General features: G+C 44.4%; 1 protein-coding gene across 1 annotated transcript; it reads right to left on the bottom strand.

Moving 5' to 3' along the window:
* Nucleotides 1-10,130: 10,130 nt before the first annotated feature.
* On the bottom strand, nucleotides 10,131-25,805 carry LOC126524247 (sulfotransferase 2A8-like). The gene is made up of 2 exons (XM_050172578.3): nucleotides 25,587-25,805; nucleotides 10,131-12,046 (listed from the first exon to the last, which is right to left on the bottom strand). Exon 2 carries the CDS (start codon nucleotides 12,012-12,014, stop codon nucleotides 11,031-11,033), a length of 984 nt encoding a protein of 327 aa, XP_050028535.1. The 5' UTR covers nucleotides 12,015-12,046; nucleotides 25,587-25,805; the 3' UTR covers nucleotides 10,131-11,030.
* Between the last annotated feature and the right edge of the window lie 735 nt (nucleotides 25,806-26,540).

Genomic DNA, 26,540 nt, shown 5'->3' with positions numbered 1-26,540 from the left:
CTCGCCTAGTCCTTTCGCCCCAAGTTCCTCCGATCGTCCTACAAGCCCGACGCCAAATCTAATAGTATGAAAGAGTCTTTGTTTATTATGGTAGAAATTTCAAAGGCTAATGTTCGAGCACTGTATTTGCAGTGGTATATGCGCGTTGGCTTACAATTTTATTTTGTATAAAAATATAGGTGGTCCCTGATATAGTATGTGCCACCAAAGTGTGAATGCTTCTTAGTGTTTGTTGAAAATCTTCGACAAAAATCATTTACTGGAACAAGAATTCAACGGTAGTATAGAAAGTTTTGCAATGTATGCTGTAGTGCTTTGCTAGATTGAGACAATCTTGTTTTTATTATAGTTTTTTTCTATAAAAATTTCTACTATTTAATTTAACAGCCTGCTTCCGGTCAACGCGCCCATTAGCTCTAGTCGCCGCAAGGATAGAGCTTTGAGTGGGGCTATCCTTGACTTGGGTACAATCAAAGTGCTAGCCACACACCATTTACATCTTCTTCACGAAGGTATGCACAAACTCCGTGCGCTTTTGTTCTTGCGTGAACGGAGATGTGCAGCTGAATGTCATGCGGCAGCTGAATGTCATGACGCAGTTCATGAGGTGACAGGGAACGTTGAACTGCGGCAGATGAATCATCTCGTTTTTCTAGTCGTGTCATTCCGCCGCAATGTGATCAGGAAGATCTTCGTCCCATTCGACCTTCGAAACCAATAACTGCTGAAACGGCATCTTTCTTCGCACTACTTACGCAGCTAGAAATCCGAATGGGTCCTAGATCCTTCACACTGTCTTGAGGATGAAACGCTTAGTGTCTTTTGCCTTCTTCAAGAAAGTAATGATGCCCTTCGGGTTGTAGATGAAGGCGTTTGTTGCTTTAGACCAGCCCATCCCGAGCACTGTCCCTCGACGTCCAGTGTTCTAACTGCATAAAGGGGTAAGAGCACGGCGGCTGCATTTCGATGGGGGCGAAATCCGAAAATACCCGTGTACACAGATTTAGGTGCGCGTTAAAGAACCTCAGGTGGTCCAAATTTCCCGGATATTCCCACTACGACGTGCCGTATTATCAGATCGTTGTGTTCCACGTAAAAACCCCTAATTTAATTTAGTTTTAAAAGGGGTAAGAGCATCGTTGTAGTGCAACACTCGTTCTAGTTCTTTACAGCTTGAGCTACATTTCCTTAAAGCCATGCCAGGATCCTCCATCAACTCTCTCGTGCAGATAGAAAGGTAGATAGACTCAAAACACCTGAATTTCGAAAAGGCTGCTTCGCACTAATGTGCTAGGCCATTTATGTTATGCAGGCGTCCATGTCATGGCGCCCATGGTTGCTGTGATGTATATCCAATCGAAGAAGCCACTACATAGGCATCACGACATAGGAGGACAGACAGACAGACAGACAGACAGACAGACAGACAGACAGACAGACAGACAGACAGACGGACGGACGGACGGACGGACGGACGGACGGACGGACGGACGGACGGACGGACGGACGGACAGACAGACAGACAGACAGACAGACAGACAGACAGACAGACAGACAGACAGACAGACAGACAGACAGACAGACAGACAGACAGACAGACAGACAGACAGACAGACAGACAGACAGACAGACAGACAGACAGACAGACAGACGGACGGACGGACGGACGGACGGACGGACGGACGGACGGACGGACGGACGGACGGACGGACGGACGGACGGACGGACGGACGGACGGACGGACGGACGGACGGACGGACGGACGGACGGACGGACAGACAGACAGACAGACAGACAGACAGACAGACAGACAGACAGACAGACAGACAGACAGACAGACAGACAGACAGACAGACAGACAGACAGACAGACAGACAGACAGACAGACAGACAGACAGACAGACAGACAGACAGACAGACAGACAGACAGACAGACAGACAGACAGACAGACAGACAGACAGACAGACAGACAGACAGACAGACAGACAGACAGACAGACAGACAGACAGACAGACAGACAGACAGACAGACAGACAGACAGACAGACAGACAGACAGACAGACAGACAGACAGACAGACAGACAGACAGACAGACAGACAGACAGACAGACAGACAGACAGACGGACGGACGGACGGACGGACGGACGGACGGACGGACGGACGGACGGACGGACGGACGGACGGACGGACGGACGGACGGACGGACGGACGGACGGACGGACGGACGGACGGACGGACGGACGGACGGACGGACGGACGGACGGACGGATTGAAAACACCGGAAGTTCGCAAAGAATGCTTCGCATTAAAATCATGCCTGAAGTACTAAATCGGCTGACATGCAAGCATATTCTGGAATATATATATTGTCATATGTCATACAAACTAGTTAATCGTGAAGGTTTGTCTTTCATCAAGCTTCTTCATTCCATGAGTAACCCTGCATGCGATCTCTTCTTGCATAACAAAAAACAGGTTCAATACTCTCCCTCCTTCCGTTCCTTGCACAAGTTAATTATTCCCCGTCCTAACGTTCTTGCACATTACCTCTCAACATCCTTATAGCTGCAGGGACAGCTTTCGATGGCATCGAACACCGCTAATGGATTTAAGAATACCTTTCGTATTGGACAGTGTAGACACCTTGAATATAGAGCATTTGAAGGGTGGAATAGCGGGTGTACACCGTATAAATTTTATGCTTTTAAAGGTCCTTTTGTTTTTCCCCATGGCTAACACGCTTACGGTGACGTGCTACATTAATATCAAAAGTGCTTCTTGTAATGGCCTTTTTTCCAATTCAGCCATGCGCATGCGCATGCCCTAACTCCCAGCTGCCGCCAAACTGCGCCGCCATTACCACAGGGCAGGTGTGCGAAGTGAATGCGGGATCCTTTGCCTGCTCCGCGGCAATATTCGGATCATGAAGAACTGCACGATAATTTATACGTGTTCCGAGGGGTAATATTGGTTAAGGACACACTTGAGCTCCCCTCCTCCCTCGTCATTCTGCTATGAGCCTTATACAGAATGGAAGTGCTTTAGAACATGGGCTTGCAGGATCAATCTCAGCAGTGAATACCCAAATGACCCGAGATTACCCTAGTGACGTTATATCGATGCTATTTTAATCTCTCATTGATGCATCTGCCGGTTTGACCAATGTACGTTCTTCCGCATGAAAGTGGAATGCTATAGACAACGTTATGAGTACAGGTTACAAATTGTTTGCGATGCTGGGTTGAACATGTGTCCTTTTTGTTATTCTCTGTGTTAACCTGTTTGCATAGATTCTGTAGACGCTCAGGGGCCAGAGAAAACCACGTCCACCCCCGATTTCGCTGCTAAAATCTGAGATTATGTGCATTGCAATGAATGTATAGTACCCCTTGGTCACACCGGCAGATGCATCAATGAGAGATTAAAAGAACATCGATATAACGTCACTAGGGTAATCTCGGGGCATTTGGGTATTCACTGCCGAGATTGTTCCTGTAAGCCCATGTTTGAAAGCACTTCCATTCTGTATTAGGCTCATAACAGGATGACGAGGGAGTTTGTGGAGGCCTAGGAGGTTGCAAAATTAGAGCAAAAGTGCGTAAGCAAGCCTTCGGTGTCCCTATCGGAAAAGGCGATACGATTCCTCGGTTTAGCTTTGTGACCATTGCAGTACATGTCTTGCACACGTGTGCAGTTCATCGAAATGCACCACTGAATGTTCTTTTTTGCTGTTACGTTTTTTTCCGCTCGCACGGTATTTATTTATCGATGCGTGCGAAGATAAAATCTATGGTTGAAAGTGAAGCGCTGAGTCTGTGTATCTGTTTCTTTCTACGTCTTCGTTCAGTTGCACTTATACACTCTACCATGGATTCTAACCAACTAGCCCGCCAACGTGTTTTGACAGTTCTTGTTGTGAAACGTAATAAGAGGTGCAAATTGAAGGTCGTTCCGGTCTGCGCCCCTGTTTATTTTAGCGCCTTCGAACAAAGGGAAGACTGCCCTTCATCTTCCAAGGCGCTTGGGGCAGCATGAACATTCCGACGAGCTCAGCAGTGCACAAAAGTCTTGAGAGAGCCTTGGCTCATCTGATTGCTTCCGAAAAATACGGTTAGTGTAACCCACTCACTTGCTAGCACTTGAGCAGAATGAATTGTTCGACGAGCTCGGCCATGCTAGATGGTCTCCAGACGAAGACCATCGATAGTGAGCCTGCCCGAGCTGACGCGAGTTGCTGATCAGATATTGAAGAGTAGGGTGCTTCACGTGAGCGTATCTTCATCACCCGTTTCTTGAACGTGAACCGTGTCAATTCCCATAGACTGTGCAACGGCAACCACGGCTGCCCCTTCTTTGGCCTCGGCCACCCCTGTCTGAGCAAACCCTGAGGCAATCCGTAGTAGCATGGTTTCCATGGTAACGTGGACAGGAGGCCTTACAGCCATCGGCTGAGTGACCGAACCCGTTGCAGCACTCACACTGGGCCGCCTGGCTTTGGCTACATGACCTTGAAATCTGAACCGGGAATAAACATATAGGCATATAGGTTGTCCACCCTAATGCACAGCTTGCACACGAAAACGACCTCCGCGTTCGCCGCTTCCACATTCTCGAAACGCGTTTCATCGTGACGGAGCCGCCTATTGCACTTGTCGCAGCACACAAGTGACTCATCCACTTGCCGGAACCGTCAGTTGCGCTTCACCATTCCGTCAGGGATAGTTAAAAATTCGATTAGGTATGTTAGTGCTTGCGAGTTTTCCAGCGATAGTAATTTCTGCGCATTTGAGCGTGGTATTTGACCATGAGTTATTTCGGCGAAATAAATTTTCTCTTGCAGAAGCACTAGGCGCAGGCGCCGCATATAATGACAAGGGAGGATTTATATTAAATATGAGATCCTGTTGCAAAATAATTTTTCTAGAGAGGCAGAAGAACACTTTTAACTCGTATACGCCGAATGTTTAGCCTCTGTGCGTTGCCTTTTAATGGCCGCAAGAGGCCATACTGTAGCGGACGAGGTAGACGTAGTATGCATCTCAATGGAACTGTTGATGAGAAGGTGGTGGTGTGCACTGTGAAGCCTGCTGCTGTCGGTGTAAATGAGTTGAGGATTCGCGGAGTAGCTGAGGTAGGCGGGTCATTTAGACTACGTAAAGGGCGGACACTCGAGCCGTTTCGTGGCCGACCAAGTAAGGGTCTGACCACCCGCTAGGCGACGTTGCGATGTGCGCTTCCACTTCACCTCAAAGCTTGTCTACGCCTACGTGGTTACGTCCACGCATCGCGTTTCCATAGAGACGTGGATGCTGTGCCGGTCATCGGCCGCTGGTTACGCTCACCCCACCGCACTTTCCCAGGCGTCGCCTTGCTCGTGCGGTCAGGTGTTTCCTTTGCTCTTCAGAAATAATTGGGCTGTTTCTCGCATTAAAAACATTGTTAGCAAGATATTTGTTGTGATGATTGTGAACCGACTGCTGGTGAAACCGTGAATATGTGCAGCTATACTTTGCGTCTCTGCGTGGAGCGCATAATTAGCAGCATGGCGAGCTAGCCCAGGACGTGATTTATTCGAGGGGTGAGCGTATTTTGCACGTGCAGCATAGAATCTAAGCCGTGGCAGCCGTTTACCGGGCAGCCATCCGTTTGTTTTCACACCAGTATTTTTCGGGAGAGACGTGCATTACTTCCAACGCGTAATTTTGCAAGTCACCCCCGAGACCTTCGATTGAAAGTACAGAACTTGTTATCCGTGGCACATCTGTGCCATCACACAAACGTTTTATCTGGCGTGGCTTGAGCAGTGTAACGCGCATACGGGATCGTCTTGCGAAGGATGTTTACCTCACTGCAAATGCAGGCTGCATGCGCCTGACTCGGTTCGCAAGTACCACTTTTGCAAGTACCACGTTGCTTGTGATGGGCTCAAACCTTCTTCTTGTAGTTTGTGTCTGTCTGCGTCTTTCTCTCTATGAAGTGCGTGATCCAGTATTTTTTCTGTCCAATTCCCTATGTAAACAAGGAGAAATAAACTTTTTTATGTAACCGCTGCTTCCTATTGTGGGCAACTCAGATGAGCGGTGGAGAAACGGCGAAGGAATTTCAGTAAAGAAAGCTCTGATAGGCATTATTTTTCCAATCTGCTTGAGCTGATTTCTTCGTGCTGATTCTTCGAGAAGCTTGACGTCTTTTCAAGTAAAATGGTTGCCATCCGCGAATTTATTACTTCTATTTGTACGGCATGCTTAAAATGAAGTATTAAAGATTTTGTGCTCCACTAGAGGCAACGTTGTCGAACATTTTTGTAGCCAAAGGTAAACCAGAAATAAAAGCATTGCTATCGAAACCGAACCAAAAGAGAGCGAACCCCGCGTCTGAGATCTCGAAAGGTATAAATTAGCGGTCTGACCAGTCACTCGGGGCACTGGCGCCAGCGCAGTAGCTCGGCCGTAGGGGCCTACGCGTGTGTCCGCTCTTTTACCTACACATTTTTCTATCGGCAGGTACATTGTGTTCAGCAAGGCGTAGTGCGCGCCGACTGAGGGGCCACTGGTGACGGCATTTCTAAGTGCACTCCCAAAAGGAGGCGCCGTACCTTTCGGCATCGTTGCTTTGTGCTTCTCTGTTGGATTCACATTTTCGGAACGACATAAACAACAATCGTCGCAGTGTGCAGTGGCCGAAGCTTCAAGGCATGTTAAGTAGGAAATAATGCGCGGTGAGGCGCTCAAATAGTTGCCAAATAGTTGCCAAGTCTGCGATGCGCGATAAATCTGCATAATGTTTTTGAACAGAGTGTGCATTGAGAATTTGGGGGGATTTGTTTCAAGCAATTTGGTTGCGATGGAGAGATTTAGGTAGGAAACACCTCGGATGCTCCATTTTCTTCTTATACTGCGAGACAATCCAAGGAAATAATATAAATATGACGGTAATGAATGTACGACTGCCGCTACGCAGAGTTTAACTGCTTTCCACGTTCTTAAATAGATGTGGGACGCACTTGATAGTCTAATATCTTTCGTAAAGAAGTCTTCCATGTAGCAACTTGTATGGAAGCTTTCATATGCGCACAGATAACTTCGAATTTATTGAACAGTGCGAACGTAAGAGTGCACATACCGTTATACAGCACCACTTACGACAATTAAAAACATCACCGGATTGGAGCACGTGTGTGAGTAAAGATATCTCAGCCTAAAAATGTTTTAACGCGACGCTGGTTTTTGCTGAAGTATGCCTGCCGACCTCAGCTGAAGCATTTCGTGCGTAGTTAATGATTGCTTGCCCATTGTTCCTAATTTATTGGTGTAATACGGTCCTTATGAATTGTATTCTGGCCACACAAGAAGGACGTAATGAGCGTTCTTGATTTCATGGCCTGGGCAGCATTACAGAATTCGAGCGCCGTAAGCTCCCTATTCTAGAGAAAGCTGTTTGTTTATTTCACTTTTAGGTGTTGCTAACTGATTAATATCAGGATGGATTAGGGAATCTCATTTCTGTTGTATAGGTTGACTGCGCGATTGTAGCACAAGCGAGGTCATATTGCTGGTAGTATCAGAAATTCGGCATATGTTGTATGCCTGTCTCGAGCTGAAACCTGGACCTTGTAATCGTAAAGGCACGTAGTGTAGCCCACAAACGAGGCAACGGACGTGAACCAGATCCACCTGACGGCTGTATACGCGCTTCACGATATGGCCCTGGCCAAGTAGAAACAGTGCGGAGATCTTTGCCTCTGGCCACGAAGGCTGAAATATGCAATGGCCGTGAAGCGTCTTGTCGATGATCGGTGCTGCTGTTTTCGGTGCGTGAAAAGCAGAAGAGTGTGCAATTATGCCGTCAATATACCGGATGGTCATATTTAAGACGTACAGATTTTAAAAAAAAACTGTCTCTTGCTGATAGCATAATTCTTCATTGAGCTGGATTATTCAATGAGGCGGACCCTGTTTGCACGAGAAATTGAAGCACATAATTACCAAATAATACCAATTGACTAATTATCCTAGCAATTACTTCTTTTCAGCGAATATGAACTGAGATTGCCATGTAAGACATGTCTTACAAAAATTATGTCAGGTAACAGTTGTAATAGGTCGGATTCGATATACTTGCTTCCAAAATAAATCAGGACTCTGCTGTATCACTAGCCCTTTAGCTCTCGTTTAAATTATTACTAACAAGTATGGAGTACAACGACGGTCACTAACCTACCAAAATGTACTTGGCATTGAAAATAACTATTCGGCATACTTTAAACACGCATTTTGCGGCATCTACCGACGTTTTATTCTGCAGTTCAGGAGTAGTTAAGAAATCATCATCATCATCATTATCATCATCATCATCATCATCACCCTGGTTAGGCCCCACTGCAGGAAAAAGGCCTCTCCCATACTTCTCCAAATACCCCGGTCATGTACTAATTGTGGCCATGTTGTCCCTGCAAACTTGTTAATCTCATCCGCCCACCTAACTTTCTGCCGCCCCCTGCTACGCTTCCCTTCCCTTGGAATCCAGTCCGTAACCCTTAATGACCATCGGTTATCTTCCCTCCTCATTACATGTCCGGCCCATGCCCATTTCTTTTTCTTGATTTCAACTAAGATGTCATTAACTCACGTTTGTTTCCTCACCCAATCGGCTCTTTTCTTATGCCTTAACGTTACACCCATCATTCTTCATTGCATAGCTCGTTGCGTCGTCCTCAATTTAAGTAGAACCCTTTTCGTAATCCTCCAGGTTTCTGCCAAGTACGTGAGTACTGGTAAGACACAAATTACAAGTTAAGGTATATCAGATATAGAAGTATACGTTAAGCATGCAATCAAATTGGACACTCGTAAGAACATTACAAGTTTGCATATTTCAGCCAATTTACGAGTTAGGCATTTAAATCATCCCACGCGTCATGGACAAAACTGGGAGGTAGACAAATTACGATTAAACTGCGGAAATAAGGGCTTGTCTTACGCTCTTCCTTCCCATTTAATTCATTATGACCTTAAGCATACTGACTTGTCGTTCATGCCAGAATATCCGCAGTGACACAGTGATGATGAACAATGTGATTTGAACTATTTAGCACATGTTTTTATTATGTGGTTTGTCTCACTGTCAAGTCGATACTCTTGTGTACGCTTGTGTCTAATTTTTCCATTTGGTTGTATGTAGCTGTTTGTAACAAGTTGATTTGTGTACTGTATTTTCTTTGTATTCAGTACATTTGTTCCAGATGTTCTAAAAAAGTATCATTCAGGTTCTCATTGTTCTGAAAAAAAATTTATGTGATTTTTTTCAATTGCGCACATTGTAATAATTGATTAAAATCTCTTGTAACTAAGTATTAGCTCTACATTTCCATTATTTAGTGTGTGTGTGGCCTATTATAACACGCTGGCCGTTAAGTATCGATTTTCCTTCATTCACCGTGATGCCGTGACCACTCCAAAATTTTTCAACGGGGCTGTGGACTAGCCAAGCTGTTTTGAAAAACAGCTTTTTTTTCACAGTTCTTACTTCGGTTGACAGACAAAATTTACATTTTTATACAAAATATTTATATAGATTTTATATAGAAAGTACTTGGATTAAATGCTTTACGGCTTATATTCTAATCTATGAATTGCAGCAGCGAGTTAACAAGACTTATCCACTTAGAAATAATTCCCATGATGGCACCATTGCTGAAGTCTGCGACAAAATACATCGGCGTTACGGTTAATTTTGTGCTTCAATGCATAAAATAGCATTTTCTTTAAAAAATTTCATAAAAACAGCAGTGCATTTTTACTGCTACTTTGATAGCGCACATATCGATACACATATCATCTTTGAAATTAGTCCTAAGTGGATGTACCTTGCAAATTCACCAGATACATCCTAATTTGGAGTATTTGCGCGAGGTGCGAATAATTAGGGAATTTTCAACTAATATGTTTCGATTTTTCGTGAAAGCAATGTCCGCTTCTTTGAACGATTCAGCTCAATGACCATAACTAAGCGATCTTGCACGGGCAAGATTTACAAGTTCTATAAAATTTTAATGTGATCACCCTTTGCATACCCCGCTGCGCTAGTCCTAGGTTGAGTACAAAACGTCGGCTGCCAACACAGATGACGTCATATACGCACTTTTTGATTTTATTACGATAAGCACAGGGTGTTCGCGTTCGAAGTAGTGAGCTCGCTTCTCCAGCAATAAAACATAGCGTCTTCACTCATGATCCCATTATTGTCGACTCGGTCACGCTTGCAACGAAGTTTTACGTTTGGAGTGACGGGCGCTATTCCTGTTCCGGACTGCATATTACCGTTTTGGTATTTGTTTCAATAAAAGGAAGTTATTATAGGCATGCTCTTCTTGAACTGCCGCCGAACCGTCATCGACTTCGTAGCCGCTCCGATGTTGAGACATATCGAAGGGGCCGTCATCTTTACGTCACGGCACGCCAGATGAGCACCCATCCACTCGGAATGGAACTCCACTCAGACGCCTGGTCATCGAGCTTACTACTGAAGCTGCTTTAGGGAAAGATGACACTGCGATCGTGGAGGCACCATGGAAATAGTTGCTAGTACTTAGATTTTTGGTTTAGCGTGACTTCGTTCAGAAAGTGAACTGCAACTGCATATGAAAACTGCGGCACCACAAAGTGGCCGCTCTTATTTTACCAGAACACCCTTGAAAATACGCGTCGATAGACTTAGGCCTGAATTCCCTGATGCAGGAGATGCGATACCAACTTAGACGCGGATGATGTCTTCTTTACCAATCTTGGTACCGTTCTGTTGGGGAGACGGCTCTTCTGGAGTTCAGTCTCCACTTTTCTCTACCCAGCGCTTGGTTGTGTGGAGTGTTCTGGCAATGAGATTGCTGCGCAGTTTCTTTTCCCAGAGCGGATCCGGCCGGCCTAGTGGACGCTTTTTGGACGAAGATCTGAATAAAATAAAGACGTTTACGCACCTACCACCATAGATTTCCCTTTTTCGAGGTTTTAAATAGAGGATTCGACTTTGGGACTAAGGTACTGAGAAGTCCTGGTACTCCGAAGACCCAGGGGACAACGTGAACGCTTCTTTTCGAATGTCTTCCCACAACTCAAGAAAAGATGCATTGTCCCCTTCTTCTTGTATTTTCTTCTCCATACGGGCAAGCAGGTCAGGTGTGAAGTATTCTTTCCAGCCTCCCACTTTGGCTTCTTTTACCAACGCGAACTTTGTTCTGTCTCCACCATAGCCTTCCTTGCTCGTCACATTGACCTTAACAAGGAGTTCGTTCGATCCCGGTGTCTCGCTTTCTCTGAAATTAAGCACGACAACTTTCTTCATGTGTTCTGGTTTGGACCATTCTAGGATATTTTGTAGCATTTGCGAGTTTTCCAGCATAGCCCTCTCGTATCTCTCCCCGATAAAGCTAGCCAATCTCAAAATTGTGCCCCTAATGTCCTTTTTGAGCTCTTCATAAGTCAAGAAGAACAAGTTTGGTTCGTCCCTCATCGCGTACGCTGACGCCACGTGGTCAAAGTAGCTCCCAAAGCCCAAGTCTCCCTCGATGAAGGGTTCGAAGAACTCGTCGAATGTGCCGTCCTCGAACTTGGAGCTGCTTAGGTCAGTCGTCATGCGAAACTGCGAGACGCAGACGTCCCATGGGTTTCGAGCGATGTAGATGTACTTGGCCTCCTTGTTCATAGTCTCTCGGCTGAGTGGCTGGTGGGTCAGAAAGAGTCTCACGAGTAGAGGCGACTCCCAGCCATCAGTCTCCATATACCCAATCATGCGGAAGTTGCGGGTGAACTCGTTATAGGAGCTGATGGGTTTTCCTCCGTTGACGATTAACTGCATTATATACTGAACCCAGTGGGACCCACTTTTGGGGTAGGTGCACAGGACGACGTCACCCTTGGCAGCGCGAAAAGAGAGGCTTTTACGAAATACTGCTGGAACGACCAGTGGGGACCTCGGCGCACCGTCGATGACTTGACGGTAGGGCCTGCGACCTGGCATGGTGGTGATCTCCCTGGCCCAGGATATCAATCCTGGAAAAAGTGAAGAAGCAGGTTGGTTTATTACAGGTACAAAATTGCTACTTATGTGCTCAGCAATGGGCATCTTCAATTTAGTGAACACAAGCCATGTCCAGAAATTATGGACATTCTCCTTCTGAACTTCACGTCAATGCACAAGCGCAACTGAATGAGCAAAAGAAAAGATTATATTTCGGAATATCAGCCCAGGACCAAAAGTTTCAGCTGAATACAGCGAGGGTGCTGTCCCTTCTAACAACACATACATTTATAGCACATATGTGGAACATTGATGCTGCGTTAGAGCAGTGTTATGGTCAGGCATTGGCGGTGAAGTCACACGACAGGAGCAAACGGTTTTGAACCCTCCCGGCAAAGAGCATACGGACTTGATGAAGCGCCAAATGCGAACCGTAAAGCGATTTATTACTGCTGGCGTTGGAACGGTAATGAGAGAGGGTGTGTTATGCAGTATGTCTGCATGCACAGGTTTATGAGCCGGGATGGTGAGTGGGTCATTACAAGTGTGAACGTCTTGAGCGAGCCTGTGTATGGTTACCTGCGCGCGTCTATGTGTGCGCGTGCGTATGCCTCCCTATTTGCATTTGGATGCGCGCGAGTGCGTGTATGTGTGCATTCGCATATCCGTGCAAGTATACGCGCGTGCCTCTAGGCGTGCTTGTGGTGCATGCGGGGGCGCGTGTGAAACTGTACTTGTGCAAACGTGTGTTCGTGTTTCGGCATGCTTGCATGCGAACGAATGTGTGCGTGTTTGCGTGCGCATTGTATGTGTGTGTGCGAGAGAGAGAGTGTGTTTGTGGATGTGCGTGCGTACGAGGGGAAGAGAGAGATTGTGTGTGTTTGCGAGGGAGAGAGAGTGTGCGTGTGTTTGTGCTGCTTGCGTATCTGTGAGTGTGTATTGTGTTTGTGAGGCTGTGTTCGTGTGTGCGACGTTTTCCGGATAGTTCAATGAAAAGCTCCCTTCATTGGCCGGTTGTCTTTTTCGTGTCCTCTTTTTCCGAAGCTGTATAGCAGGTTTATTTTGTAAAACGACATTTATTAAAAGCGGACTTCCATGCTACGTAAAACAATTTACTTTTATAATTTTGCGACGCGAAAGCTGCCGCAGTTTAAGGAAAAGCGAACTCAAGCACTCCTTTTTTTTACGCTGTAGCTACATATTTGTCAAATATGAATCCAATCCACGCCGTTGGGCACAGGCAAAACGATTCCTCTGTTGAAGCAGAACACACTGATCCCTGAGCATGTACGCTAGTCCGTAATTCAGCGCAACTAATTGCGACTCACAGCGCTGTACTTTCGTCTGCGAAGAATTTCAACTACTTCTTCCGGTAGCCGTGAGATACAAGAGTGAGTGGAGTAAATATTACTCGAGTAGTGCTTGTACTGTACGCATTTCGCTGCCTGTGCTGTGTGACGTGTGATCCCCTTCTTTAGGAAGGGCCAACCAGAATTATTCATAACACCCGAGGACAAAATTTGGAACGTAACGGGTCCAGAATTCCCATTAAAACTTCTTTGTCGGCGAGTTCGTGCATACTTGATTTGAATATTATAACAGCCATAACACATGCAACCACAAAGCAACAAGGACGGGACAAAAGGGCTGACTGTCAACTAAATTTTATTGACGGAAGACGGACACGGTATGTAAGGCGAAAGCCAGAGGTGAAGTGGAGTAGAGCGATAGAATCGGGAAAAATGACATTGCGCATCGATGAACGTACACTCGGGAGCAAAAGTATACGGTCGAGGGTTTGCACGATGAAGCTGATCTTCTCCTCTGCCCGTGAATATAACTTAAAATTAAAGATTGTAATTTGAACTTGGCATTGCGGAATTTCCGCTGCCCTCATCAATCTCGGCTTACGCATGTTAGTAACGAAGAAATTCAGTGTTTTCTGTGACCTTGCGGTCCGTATACTTTTGGTCACAGGTGTGTGGGCCGGCAATCAACAGGAACAGGAAACAAAGCAAAAAAAAAAAAAACTAGAAAAAAAAGGCTAGAAATAATAACAGACAATCAACTCAGTAAGCGGTTGCTTCTAAAAAATTCAAGCTCTGTAGCAAATAGCGATACTGAGGGTCTACTTACGTACCTGCTGCCATATTTCTTTATGTGGAACGCCTCCAAACTTACGCGCACCGTCGTGTCGGCGCTCTTGCCGAGAATTCTTGCCTCTCCCAACAGAGCCTAATAGGATGCACTAGTTCATATTTCTTTTGGTACTGCCATACTGGGCCACCCGCAGTGCCAGAGTAATCCATGCTCTAGCGCCCAAGACAATTTTGTTTAAAGAAGAAGCTTTTGTTGAGCTGATATTATGGATTTGGGTCCTCAATTCCAGCATGGCAATGTTTCATCTACCCTGGCTACTTAGGCGAGTATCTGGTATATCCTTATTAATTATCGGCCATGTTTTGGTCACAAAGGCACATGACATGATAGAATATCGGACCATAACCTCACAAAAATCACCTTTTAATAAAATTCTGTGTAGCTGAAACGAAGCACTGTATTTATTAAAGTGAAATTCAGACATCCACCCAATCGTAGCAGTTGCTACAATCGAAACCTGTACGGGTTCCTTGAAAGAAATGCCTCGCAGTTGAAGAAAATTCTTCCTTGTCCGAGACTCGAACCCGGGACCACCAGATTTTCGGGGCAGCCGCTCTACCATCTGAGTTAACCGGTCGACTAGCAGATGGCAGGGCGAAGTCGAATTTGTCAACAACTCGAAGCAAAGGCAAGAGTTTGATGTAATAGTCCTGCAGAAACCCGCAGGGTGGACAGAAGTAATTAATAAAGGGAAATTCAGGTCCCGGGTTCGAGTGCCGGACAAGGACAAAGTTTCTTCAACTGCGATGCTTTTCTTTCAAGGAACCCGTATGGGTTTCCATTGTAGGAATTGCTACGATAGGGAGGATGTTTGGGTTGCCCTTCATTAATTAGTTCTCTCCACCTTGCGCGTTTCTGCAGAACTATTACATCAAAACACTGTATTTGTGACATGAAGTCAAGCAAAATTCAAGTCCACTTGTTAAAATGTTGGCTCCTGCATTCACCTTGTTCCCGTTTTTCACAACAATATGATAAAGAGGTGCTTAGTTAGGACTAGGAGACTGTCATTATTCAAAACCGCGAAACTGATAGAAAATAATACAATCGATAGAAAACTGATAACTGGAACACTGTACACATACTGACGACACAGAAACCATTCAAGGAATTAAATTTTTTAGCCCACACATTCGTGTAATTATTACGTAGGATGCTGATAAAGCTGGAGCCGACAATTCTGAGGCACTACACATATTGTACATAGGATACATGAGATCGGGCTGCTGGTAACCGGACCATTTGTTACCATATACGCCCAGTAGAGCCGGCTGAAAGAGAGGGGTATTCAGACATATATGACACTGCCGCCCCAAAGTGGCACCCAAGGTTCATGCCCCCCTCCCCCCCTCCTTAGTGCGCCACTACTTATGTGTACGAAGTCGGTGACTTGTCAAGCGGTGAGCCATGCATCAGAAAACAGTATAACGGCTACTGTATGCAATTATAGTTGCAGGGGCGTCTTGCATACGCTTTTTGTTTTGGACATGCCTGTGCACTTCCTAATATCAGTTGGCGCTTCAGAATTGTGTCATATGAACAGTTTAATCACACTTCTTCTGGAGGTTATAAGCGTAATCTATGCACTCCTTATTGCGTGGGCGATCAAAATGTGTTCATGGCTGTAATAATTTTTGTCGAGAAAGAAGTAGCGAAATAAAACGTTGCCTTATTTCCGTGTTAGCAGTCCGCCATATACAAAACAAAGAGTTGATCTAACAAACAAATAACTGTGGTCTAACTGCAACAATTAGATGCCTTCAAGGTTGTAAGATGCTAAATTTCAAACTGCAGGAATAGTCGAGCCTCTCAAAAAAGAACTTCATTCCGTACCTCATAAATGAAAATAAGTTCATGTCTTTTAGCAAGCTTAGGTACAGGCAACAGTGAACTGTTTCTTTTTAGCCTTGAAAGGCGGATAAGCTCGCCATAACGAGCCTTGTTGCCCATTCCTAGAGGCACACCCAGTACTATCCATTGAACTGGAGGACGATGATTTCATTCCTACTGAGCATCATGTTTGCAGATACCGTATTTTCGCGATTCTAAGCACCCCCCCCCCCCCCCCCTCTATTTTCGCGAAAATATTGGGAAAAAAGTTAGCATGCGAATCTAAGCGCCCCCCTATTTGTTAGGAAGAGGGCATAGCCAAGGCCGCCAAGCGCGCGTGCTCACTCTGTCATCGAGCCGGAGCCGTCAGAGTCCCGCGGTAGCACGGCGTCCGGGGCGCGAGTACGCCGTACAGCAGGACGAAGAGTGGGTGCAAAACCCTGACTGGAAGAAGACGCCGACGGGAAAGCTGCAGACTCCACCCTCATCAACGATCGCAAAGTGGATTTCGGACGCGTTGAAGTGGGTGCAAGTGGACGTTGTGGTCAAATCATTTAAGAGGTGCTCGGTCGCAAACCACTTCGACGGAGCGGAAGACGACCTGCTGTGGGATACCGAGAGCGGTGGTTCAAGCGGTGTGACGAACTCGAGTGGCAGTGATAGTGACTCAGCATCCGACACAAGCGGTGGGTTCACTGTCTGCCCCGATTTTTCTTTTGAATATTTGCAAAATAAACTGTTATTTCTTGCACCCGTGTCGTCGTGATGTCGTAGCGAAAAAAGGGAGGGGGGTCATTCTAGATCTCTCGAATCTAAGCACCCCCCCCCCTCACTTCGGGCATCGCGACCGTGAAAAAAATGGGGTGCTCAGAATCGAGTAAATACGGTATGATCCTCAAGTTATAGCTTGAGCAGTGGCACAACCAGCGATGGTGTGGGGGGGGGGGGGGGGGGCTCACTGGGCACCTGGGTAGGATGTGTCACAAGTAGTGTTTGTTATACACCAGACTACTGAGAGACTTATGACATCTGACAATCACCAGTATTCTATTTATTAGTCGGAGCATTGTAACATTGATACTGAACGAGGGTGAAATGTCGGTCATTTCTTTTTTCTTTAAATCTAAAAACTGAAGTTAGTTTAATCATCAGCATCATCGACCTATCTTAAGTCCACTGCAGGGCGAAGACCTCTCCGTCGGATCTCCAATTACCCCTGTGCTGCGCCAACCGATTTTAACTTGCGTCTGCTAATTTCTTAATTTCATTACCCCACATTCTCTATTACTGTCCTCGACTGCATTTCCAGTCTCTTTGCATCCATTCCGTAAACCTAACGGCCCACCGGTTATATAACCTATGCATTACATGACCTGCCCAGCTTTATTTCTTTCCCTTAATGTAGGTTAGAATATCCGCTATGCCCATTTGCTCTCGGATCCACACCGCTCTCTTCCTATCTCTTAACGTTACGCCTATACTTCGTTCCATCGCTCTTTGTGCGGTCATTACCTTGTCTTCGAGCTTCTTTGTCAGTCCCCAAGTTTCTGCGTCATATGTTAGCACCGGTAGAATGCATTGATTGTTCACATTTATTTTTAGTGATAATGGTAAGCTTCAACTAAGGATCTGACTATGGTCTACCGTATGTGCTCCAACTTAATTTTATTCCTCTGTAAATTTCCTTCCCATGATTAGGGTCCCTCGTGAGTAATTGTCCTAGTTAAACGTATTCGTTCGCATACTCTAGAGGCTGACTGGCGATCCTGAACTCTTGCTCCCTTGTTAGGCTATTGATCATTCATTTCGCTTTCTGCATATAATATTCAACCCCACTTTTACACTCTCTCTGTTAAGGTCCTCAATCATTTGTTGAAACTCGTCCTCAGTGTTGCTGAACAGGAAAATGTCATCTGCAAGCCGAAGGTTGCTGAGAGATTCGCCATTAATCCTTACCCCTAAGCCGTCAAAATTTTATAGCTTGAATACTTCTTCCAAGCACGCAATGTGTAACAATGAGGAGATTGTGTCTCCTTGATTGACCCATTTCTTTCTAGGTATCTTCCTACTTTTCTTGGGGAGAATTAGAGTGGGTGTGGAATCATTGCAGCTATTTTTAAAGATATTTACGTAAGCCTCCTCTACTCCTTGATTACGTGGTGTCTCTACGACTCGTGGTATCTCTACTGAATCAAATGCCTTTTCGTAATCTAGAGGGTGTTTCAGCGAACACTTTCAAAAATTTTGAAAGATTGCAATGCCTTTGGCTGATTACTCAATTCTAGTTAAGGAGTCGCTCTACTCGAAGCGGCGGATATTACTTGTACAAAAAAGTTGAAATGTAAGATCGACTAATTAACAATAATTCACTAATTAACCGTTTGGCTATTTATCTGATGACCCATATTGCAATTTGCTAATTCTAGCAGCGGGCTTCGCACCGCTGATTTACTTAGAACAAATTATCAGGCCGACACCAGTTTGGAGATATATATTCCCGAACTTTGCGGACAAATACACTGGCGTTCCCGTTACTTGTGTGCTTCAGTGCATGAAACGATGTTTTCTTAACAAATTAACTCGAACGCCAATGCATTTCTCCGCAAAGTTCGGGAATTTATATCTCGAAACTGGTGTCGTCCTGAGAATTTGTTCCAGGTGGATTCACCTTGCCAACTCCAAGGCTAGAATTTGTAGCTTGCAATATGGGCCATAATGTAATTAGTTGGAAACATAATTAGCGACTTTTTGTTGATTAGCTGATTTTCCATATCAGTTTTTGTACAAGTATTGTCCGCCGCTTCGAGTAGACCAGCTCATTAACTAGAATTGTGATATCTGTCACAGGCAACTTTTAAAGATTTTTAAAAGTGGTCGCTGGAACACCATGCATAAAAGCCATGTAGAGATTTCGATTGTACTCTGCAGATTTCTCGATTACCAGATTCATTGCCATGGATGTGATCCATCGTACAGTACCCCTTTTTGAAGCCAGCCTGTTCCCTTGTTTCACTAAATTCAAGTGTTGCTCTTATTCTATTGGAAATTATACTCGTGAATATTTTATAGAATACTGGAACTAAGCTAATGGGCCTGTACTATTTCAATTCTTTAACGTATCCCTTTTTGCGGATTAGTAGAATGTTGGCATTCTTCTAGTTCTCTAGGACCCTTGAAGTCATGACACATTTCGTATAAAGGGCCGCAAGCTTTTCAAGCATGATGTCTCCTCCATCTTTGATTAAATCGACTATTATTCCATCTTTACCTGCCGCCTTTGCTCGTTTCATGTCTTTTAAAGGCCTTCTAATTTCATTGCAAGGTATAGAAGGAGCCTCTGTAACCTGTTCATTACTACATTCAATGCAGGTGTCCGGGCTGCTCTGGGCATTGTACAGCTCAGTATAGAATTGTTCCGCTTCCTTTGCTATATCTTCGAAATTGCTGATGATATCGCCCAGCTTATCTTTCAATGCATAAATCTTGGCTTGTCCTGTGCCAAGTTCCCTTCTCACTGATTTCATGCTGCGTTCATTTATTACGGCTTCCTCAGTCTTTCTTACGTTATAATTTCGAATATATTCTGTTTTCTGCTTGTTGATCAGTTTTCACAATTCCGCGAATTCTATCTGATCTCTTGAGTTGGACTGTTTCATTCTTTGTCATTTCTTTATTAGGTCTTTCGTTGCTTCGGAGAGCTTACCTACTGGTTGCCTTGGTACGTTGCCCCCCATTTCAAGTGCTGCTTCAGTTCCAAGGCTGCAAATTTCGCTGTTCTAAGGCTGAATATTTGTTGGCAAGTACCAGCCTGAATTGGTCTGCTTTTATCCTTACTTCGTCTAGGTTGGCCTGCTTCTTCTTGACCTATTTTACTCTTACTCTCTTCAAATTCAGGGGAATCCTAGACCTCACTAACCTATGATCAGTGCACTTCGCCTACCTAACATTTCTAGTATAACAGTTGACTATTGAAGTAACTTAGATGTTGTGCATGCATTTCAGTAGGAAGACTAAGAGCTAAGAGTTTATGTTAGCGCAGTGACCTTATTTCTTGACTGACTTGATGCAGTTTTCCAGCATGTACTCGTGTTGACTTCTGCACACGATATTTTTCAGGCACCCGCTTTATATAACGCAAGACGGTAGCTGCAAGGACACAAGGATGTCAAGGAGCCAGCCCAGCGCGACTGCACATGGTGCAGAGGATCGCACTGCAAAGCAACAAAATTCAGTGCCATGCAATTTGGATTTGGACGAGAAAACTATAATGTGGATATATTGGGAAAACTTTAAAATAGAATATGGTACACCACGATGAAAATTCCCACGTGCCCTTGGCTGTCATCTTGACATAGTATTTTATGTAATGTCTCTGATGGGAAAATCAAGATTAAGTATGCTCTCTGGAGACAGACACACAGGAGCAAGTGCCACGGAAAAGTTAGAAATATGTTTTAAAGGAAATTTGATTAGTTTTGCGAGAAGTGACATGTTTTTGTCTTGCCTCTGAACAGATATATTCATGTGACAAAAAATAGTGCAATAACATTGGAGGTTTTGCTTATTGACGTAATACATTCTCGCAATGACCACAGTGTCTGTATTAACTTTAAAAAGCAACTTCGCATCCAGCTACCGAACTTCGATCAGTTTGTAAGGGAAATAAGGAAATCCACGAGTGGACACCAACTCGTCGTAGTGGGAGACTTCAACGCCTGGCACACGGCATGGCGCTCTCATGCCACCACAAAGAAGGGTGCTAGAGTGCACGACGCCGCCAAGCAACAGAGACTCACCCTTTGGAATAACCCTTTCCAGACCACAAGAATTGGAAACAGCGTCCCCAGGGACACAAACCCTCATCTTACCTTTTTTTTTTTATTTCAGCATCAGACGAAAACAGAGCCTGATGCAGGGACAGAAGCTAAAGGCTGATGGAGCCAGACGAGGCCTCTGACCCTAAACAGTCTACAGCGGTTACAGATACAAATCTTACCCGCCGTGGTTGCTCAGTGGCTATGGTGTTGGGCTGCTGAGCACGAGGTCGCGGGATCGAATCCCGGCCACGGCGGCCGCATTTCGATGGGGGCGAAATGCGAAAACACCCGTGTGCTTAGATTTAGGTGCACGTTAAAGAAATGCAATGCAAAAGGATAGACAGTTGGGCGAGTTGGTACGGTAACATGGTTTTGGCTTCTAGCGCGAAGTGAAACACGGACACAGAAAGGAGCAGGCAGGACGAGCGCTCCTTTCTGTGTCCGTGTTTCACTTCGCGCTAGAAGCCAAAATCATGTTCCCGTACCAACTCGCCCAACTGTCTATCCTTTTGTATTATATTTTTTGTACACAGGGATCTTTTCAATGTGAGCACATTAAAGAACCCCAGGTGGCCGAAATTTCCGGAGTCCTCCACTACGGCGTGCCTCATATTCAGAAAGTGGTTTTGGCACGTAAAACCCCATAATTTAATTTAACACAAACCTGAGAAACAAAGGAAATAAAGTAAAAAAAACGCAGCATTTCACACCTGTACACAAAAGTATTGCATGTACTGTTGCACACAAATGACACATAACAAATCATACATAATAGGACGCTAAGCAATTTACTTGAATAAATCAGCATAAACAGCTGTTGTACAAAAACATACAAATAAAATATAATTGTCGGTGAAACTGAATAATGTTGCCTGAAACGACACAAAAGTAAGATAAGAGCAATTTCTAGAGTCATTTTGTGTTATATAGAGTTTTATGCATCCTTTGTGAGAAGACAGTAAAATATGAAAAACACTTCAACTTTGGCTATAGTTAAATTGGCAAGATAACAATAGCTCCCTAAGTTGGCTTTTAAATGCTTTTAATTTGCATTCAAAGTTTAGCTTACCTTCAAATTTGTTTAGGATCGCAGGTATTTGATACGCCATTGTTTGCCTTCCATAATTTGTTCGGATTTCTGGTGTTCGGTGTTTTCGGTGCCTCAAAAGGTATTCAGCGTTTTCAGAGTCCATAATTCCGTATAATTTCTTCTGATGGATTACTTGCAGCGCTTTTAAATAATATAACTGGTCTGCCTTTAGGGTGCCGTGTTTCTTAAACAGAGGAGCGGTTCTTAATTCCTGTGCATTGGCATAATAAGATTCAAAACAGCGCAGAATTTTCTTCTGCAAAGTAATAAGTTTAGTATAATTGTATTGCGTAGTAGTGCCCCAAACCATTAAGCCATAGGTTAATTTGGCATAAAAAAGTGAATGATAAATGTTCTTTTTTAGCCAGAGCGGCATGAGCGCAGATCTCCTGTACAGACATCCAACTGTGCGGGCAAGATCGACACTTAGGTTTCTAACGTGCACTGACCAGCTCAAGTCTTCCTGAAACCAAACCCCGAGAAATTTTTGTGTCTGAACTTGTTTTGTTAGGGTGTTTTCAAATTTCACGTTAAGCTTGTGGTTTGTTGGGAGGACGAAATATGACATATGTTGTTTTTGAGGCATTTAATCTTAACTTGTTTCTGCTTAACCAGTTCGAAAGATGCACAAGGTAGTCATTTACAGAGGATTCAAGTGTCAGTAGGTTATGCGAAGAGAAAAAGACATTGGTATTATCAGCATACACTATGGTTTCAGCAGAACTATCAATTTTGAGAATGTCATTGATATAGACAAGAAATAGTAATGGGCCCAATGTTGATCCTTGTGGTACTCCTTGTTTTAGCTTCGCGAGTGTTGATACCGCATCATTACTTTTCACCAACTGAAAACGATCATTCAGATAACCATCTAGAAGATCTAGTACAATACCTGGGACACCGTATCGTGATAAGTTGTTAAGTAATAAATCGAACTGTATGGAATCAAAAGCTTTCTGAATGTCGAAAAACAAACGTAGTGTATATTTTCTACATTCCATGTTTTCAATTATCCTGTCTTTGATCTGTACGAGAGCGTGTTCTGTCGACCGATGCTTGCGAAAGCCATATTGGCATTGAGTTATCCCCTGATGCTTTTCTAAAAATGAAACTAGCCTCTCATGAATGACGCATTCAAATATTTTAGATATTGTAGGAAGTACTGAAGTAGGTCGGTAGTTAGATAAATTGTTTGTATCACCTCCTTTGAAAATTGCGGTAACTTTGGCGATTTTTAATAGCTTAGGAAATACGCCTGTTGTTAGAGTGAGGTTAATTATGTAGCTACGAACTTCACATATTAAAGCCGATATTAATTTTACTTCATTTGGACGAAGTTCATCCACCCCTGGAGATGTATCATTTTTTAGCTTGCCAATTATACTTGAAATTTCACTAGGATCAGTAGGTTTCAGGAAAAGAGAGGGATTCAATATGGTGTCTAGTGGCATACTGTCGTCGCGGACAGTTTCGCTCATGGTTTTGTCGGAGCCAGCATCCACAAACTGTGTGTTCATTGTATTAGCTAGTCGTTCATCGATGAGTGTTTTACCATCAACTACGAGCTGCGTAATCCTTTCCCTAGCTCTTGTTGTTGAAGTGAGCGAGTTTACAACCTCCCATATTCGTCGCTGATTATTATATATGCTCTCAAAAAGATTCTGATAGTAGTACTGTTTTGCTTTTCTTAACTCAGTCGTTAAAGCATTCCGATACTTCTTAAACTCTGTGAATGTATTTGGATCCCGTGAACGGATAAAATCATGGAATAACTTATTTTTTATTTTGATACGGTGATAAAGCTCTAAATTAATCCAAGGTTTCTTGTGTTTTCTTCTGTTACGACCGGACGGCTGTAGTACAGGAAATGCGACATTGTATGAAGCGTGTAGTAAAGAAAAGAATTTCTCGTAAGCGCTGTCTGCATTCTCGTCATTGTAAACCTCACTCCGGTCAATCAGACTGACCAAGTGGAAAAATTCTTTTTGTCTTGGAAGGTTCATGGCTCGTCTACCTTCTCTGTTAATATAGAGCTTGTCATAGTGCTTAGTAATTGAAAAAAGCAAAAAAACTGGCAGATGGTCACTAAGAGCATATGAAAATATTCCGCTGGAGATGTCTTGTGGACTGAAGTTTGTTATGCAAACATCCAAAACAGTGGCAGTTTGTTTTGTAAGTCTTGTAGATTTATTTATATGGTTTGCGAAGCCATACGTAGGTAACAGTGTCTCAAAATTTTCTACGTAAGCATCATTGGAACTTAAGTCGATATTGACGTCCCCCATAATAATGCAAGATGCATTTCAAAAGACAAGGGAAGCCAACAGTATGTCCACAAACTCTACGAAACGACCTTTGTGCCCTAGCGGATGGCGGTAAAGAGCGACCATCTCTATTTTGTCGATACGCAAGCACAAACATTCAAAATTGGCATTCATTACCGAGAAATCACTAAAAAGTTCGTTAGAAAAGGTAATTTTAAAGTAGATAGCCAGCCCCCCATCCTTTTTTTGCCTACGACAAAGATGTTCAGACCGATAACCTGGAAAGTTTGGTTTTTTGTCATTATCTGAAAGCCATGTCTCAGTAAAGGTTAGAATATCGAAGTCAACTGATAACGAATGCAAAAAAAAAACAGAAATGTCGTCTGCCTTTGGTCGAATGCTTCTACAGTTTGCATGTAATGTAGAAAAAAACTTTCCACAAGAAAACTCACGTATAAAAGCGTCAACTGTGTAGTATCTGCTATTCTCCTCTGGGTTCATCATCATGAACAGGAAAGGCAATTAAATCACATTCAATTTAGTCTTCAACAGTTGATTTTATCTAAGTCTCCTTCATGAGCAATGTGAATTATGTCGGAGTCTTCATCTTTAGATACAAGCACCTTGCCTCCAGTCATAAAGGCAAATTTCCATTTGGCAGCTTTTTCTGTTTAATCCCATCTGAAAGCAGTGCCTTGCTTTTTGGAGTCAAGTGTTCGTTCACAAAAACCGGGGTCGTTCCTTCAAGACCAAGCATAGAGCTGTCTATCTTCTTTTTTCTGCACTTTGATACCAGCTCATTCCGCTGATTTCGTCTGACAAAGCGAACAACTATGTTCTTGACATCAGCATTGAATGCACGCACATAGTGACACGTGTCAATGTCAACCATGGTGTCAATGGTTACCCCTACACTTTCGCCTATTTTGCTTATTATTGCAAGCGGGTCCTTTCCATCCGGGCCGCCCTTAATCTCGGGGTTGTTGAAGCGCTGGTATTGCTCGAGCTCTTCACATCTTTGTGATAATCGGGCGTTTTCGCCTTTCAGTTCAGTGTTCTGTTTGAGCAATTCCTGCATTTCGAGCCTCAAGTTCTTGATCTTATTAGTAGTATCTTTGACATCATTGCAAATATCAGGGCAGTAAGACACACTTTTCTTATGCTCCCGCATTTCTTCCCGGAAGTCACGCCTCTAATTCTCGAGAGCGCTTGTCATCTCACGCAATTCTTTTATATTTGTGGTGTCCTGTTCCGAAGGCACGCCGCCCCCTTTTACAATGCTCTTTCTAGTATTTTTTCCCGCCATTAGACGTGAAAGCACATGCACAATACAGCACAGGCAACAACAATAGATTGTTCGGCAGCAGCGCACTACAAGGATTTACAAAATCTGTGGCACAAAATTCCTCACCTGCGAAGGCAAAGAGTGAATGGCGATCAGATCCGTGCTGTGCGTGCACCGCTGCCGAACTGTGCAATGCAGCCTGTGTGGCCTCTTTTATAGCGTGCGTTGTCTTCGGAGCGTTGCTGTTGAGGTAGTCACGGGACCAAGGTTTCAGCGCTGGCGCACCGTCCGATGAACGCGTGGCAGTCTTCGGCGAAGATGGGCCTTGATAATCTGATGCGATCTGTAGCACTGCGAAGGCAAAGAATGAATGGCGATCAGATCCGTGCGGTGCGGACACCGCTGCCGAACTGCGGACGTCCCCTGGGCAGAGTGGAGTCGACTCCAGGAAACCTTAGCTAGCGATCACCATATCGTCCAATTAGGTGCAGCACACACCCGTACACAGACCAAGACCAGAATCGCACGGCAAACCGAATGGGTATCCTTTAGGGCCAAGCTAGATTCCGGAGCAAGCATAACTTACATTGACGAGTGGCTTAAAAAATGCATTAGACGCTGCAGAAAGTCACACCAAGATCATACACCTGCGGTCAACGAGCACTTCCTCCATCTCTGGGAGGCCAGAAGTGGCCTCCTGAAGAGATGGAAGCAACAAAAGCTTAACATAAAGCTTTTGTTGCTTTATGTCAGGATCTCAAGCCAAAGAAGCGTGCTCAAGGAGCAAGACACGCTAAGATTACTACAAGCAATACTCACCAGCCGCATCACACACGGAACGTCGTACCTTGCTTTGAAGAACGCTGAACTAGAAAAGCTCAACATCATCATAAGGAAAGCAATCAAATTCGCCCTGGGACTACCCACCATGGCCTGTACTTCACGTTTCCTTAAGATGGGTGTCCACTACACGTGGCAAGAGCTCGCCGAAACGTACAAGAACACCCAACTGGAACGACTCAAGCTCACACCCACAGGGAGACCAGTACTCCGACACCTGAACTACAACTAGACGTACTT

Source organism: Dermacentor andersoni, chromosome 3, assembly GCF_023375885.2.
Source record: "Dermacentor andersoni chromosome 3, qqDerAnde1_hic_scaffold, whole genome shotgun sequence".
Classification (NCBI taxonomy): Eukaryota; Metazoa; Arthropoda; class Arachnida; order Ixodida; family Ixodidae; genus Dermacentor; species Dermacentor andersoni.
The sequence above is the reverse complement of the archived record's forward strand: the minus strand, read 5'-3'. Positions and strand labels throughout refer to the sequence as shown.

Excerpts from the sequence above, each read along its gene's own strand:
- LOC126524247 (XM_050172578.3), bottom strand. The coding sequence starts at position 12,014 with ATGCCAGGTCGCAGGCCCTACCGTCAAGTCATCGACGGTGCGCCGAGG.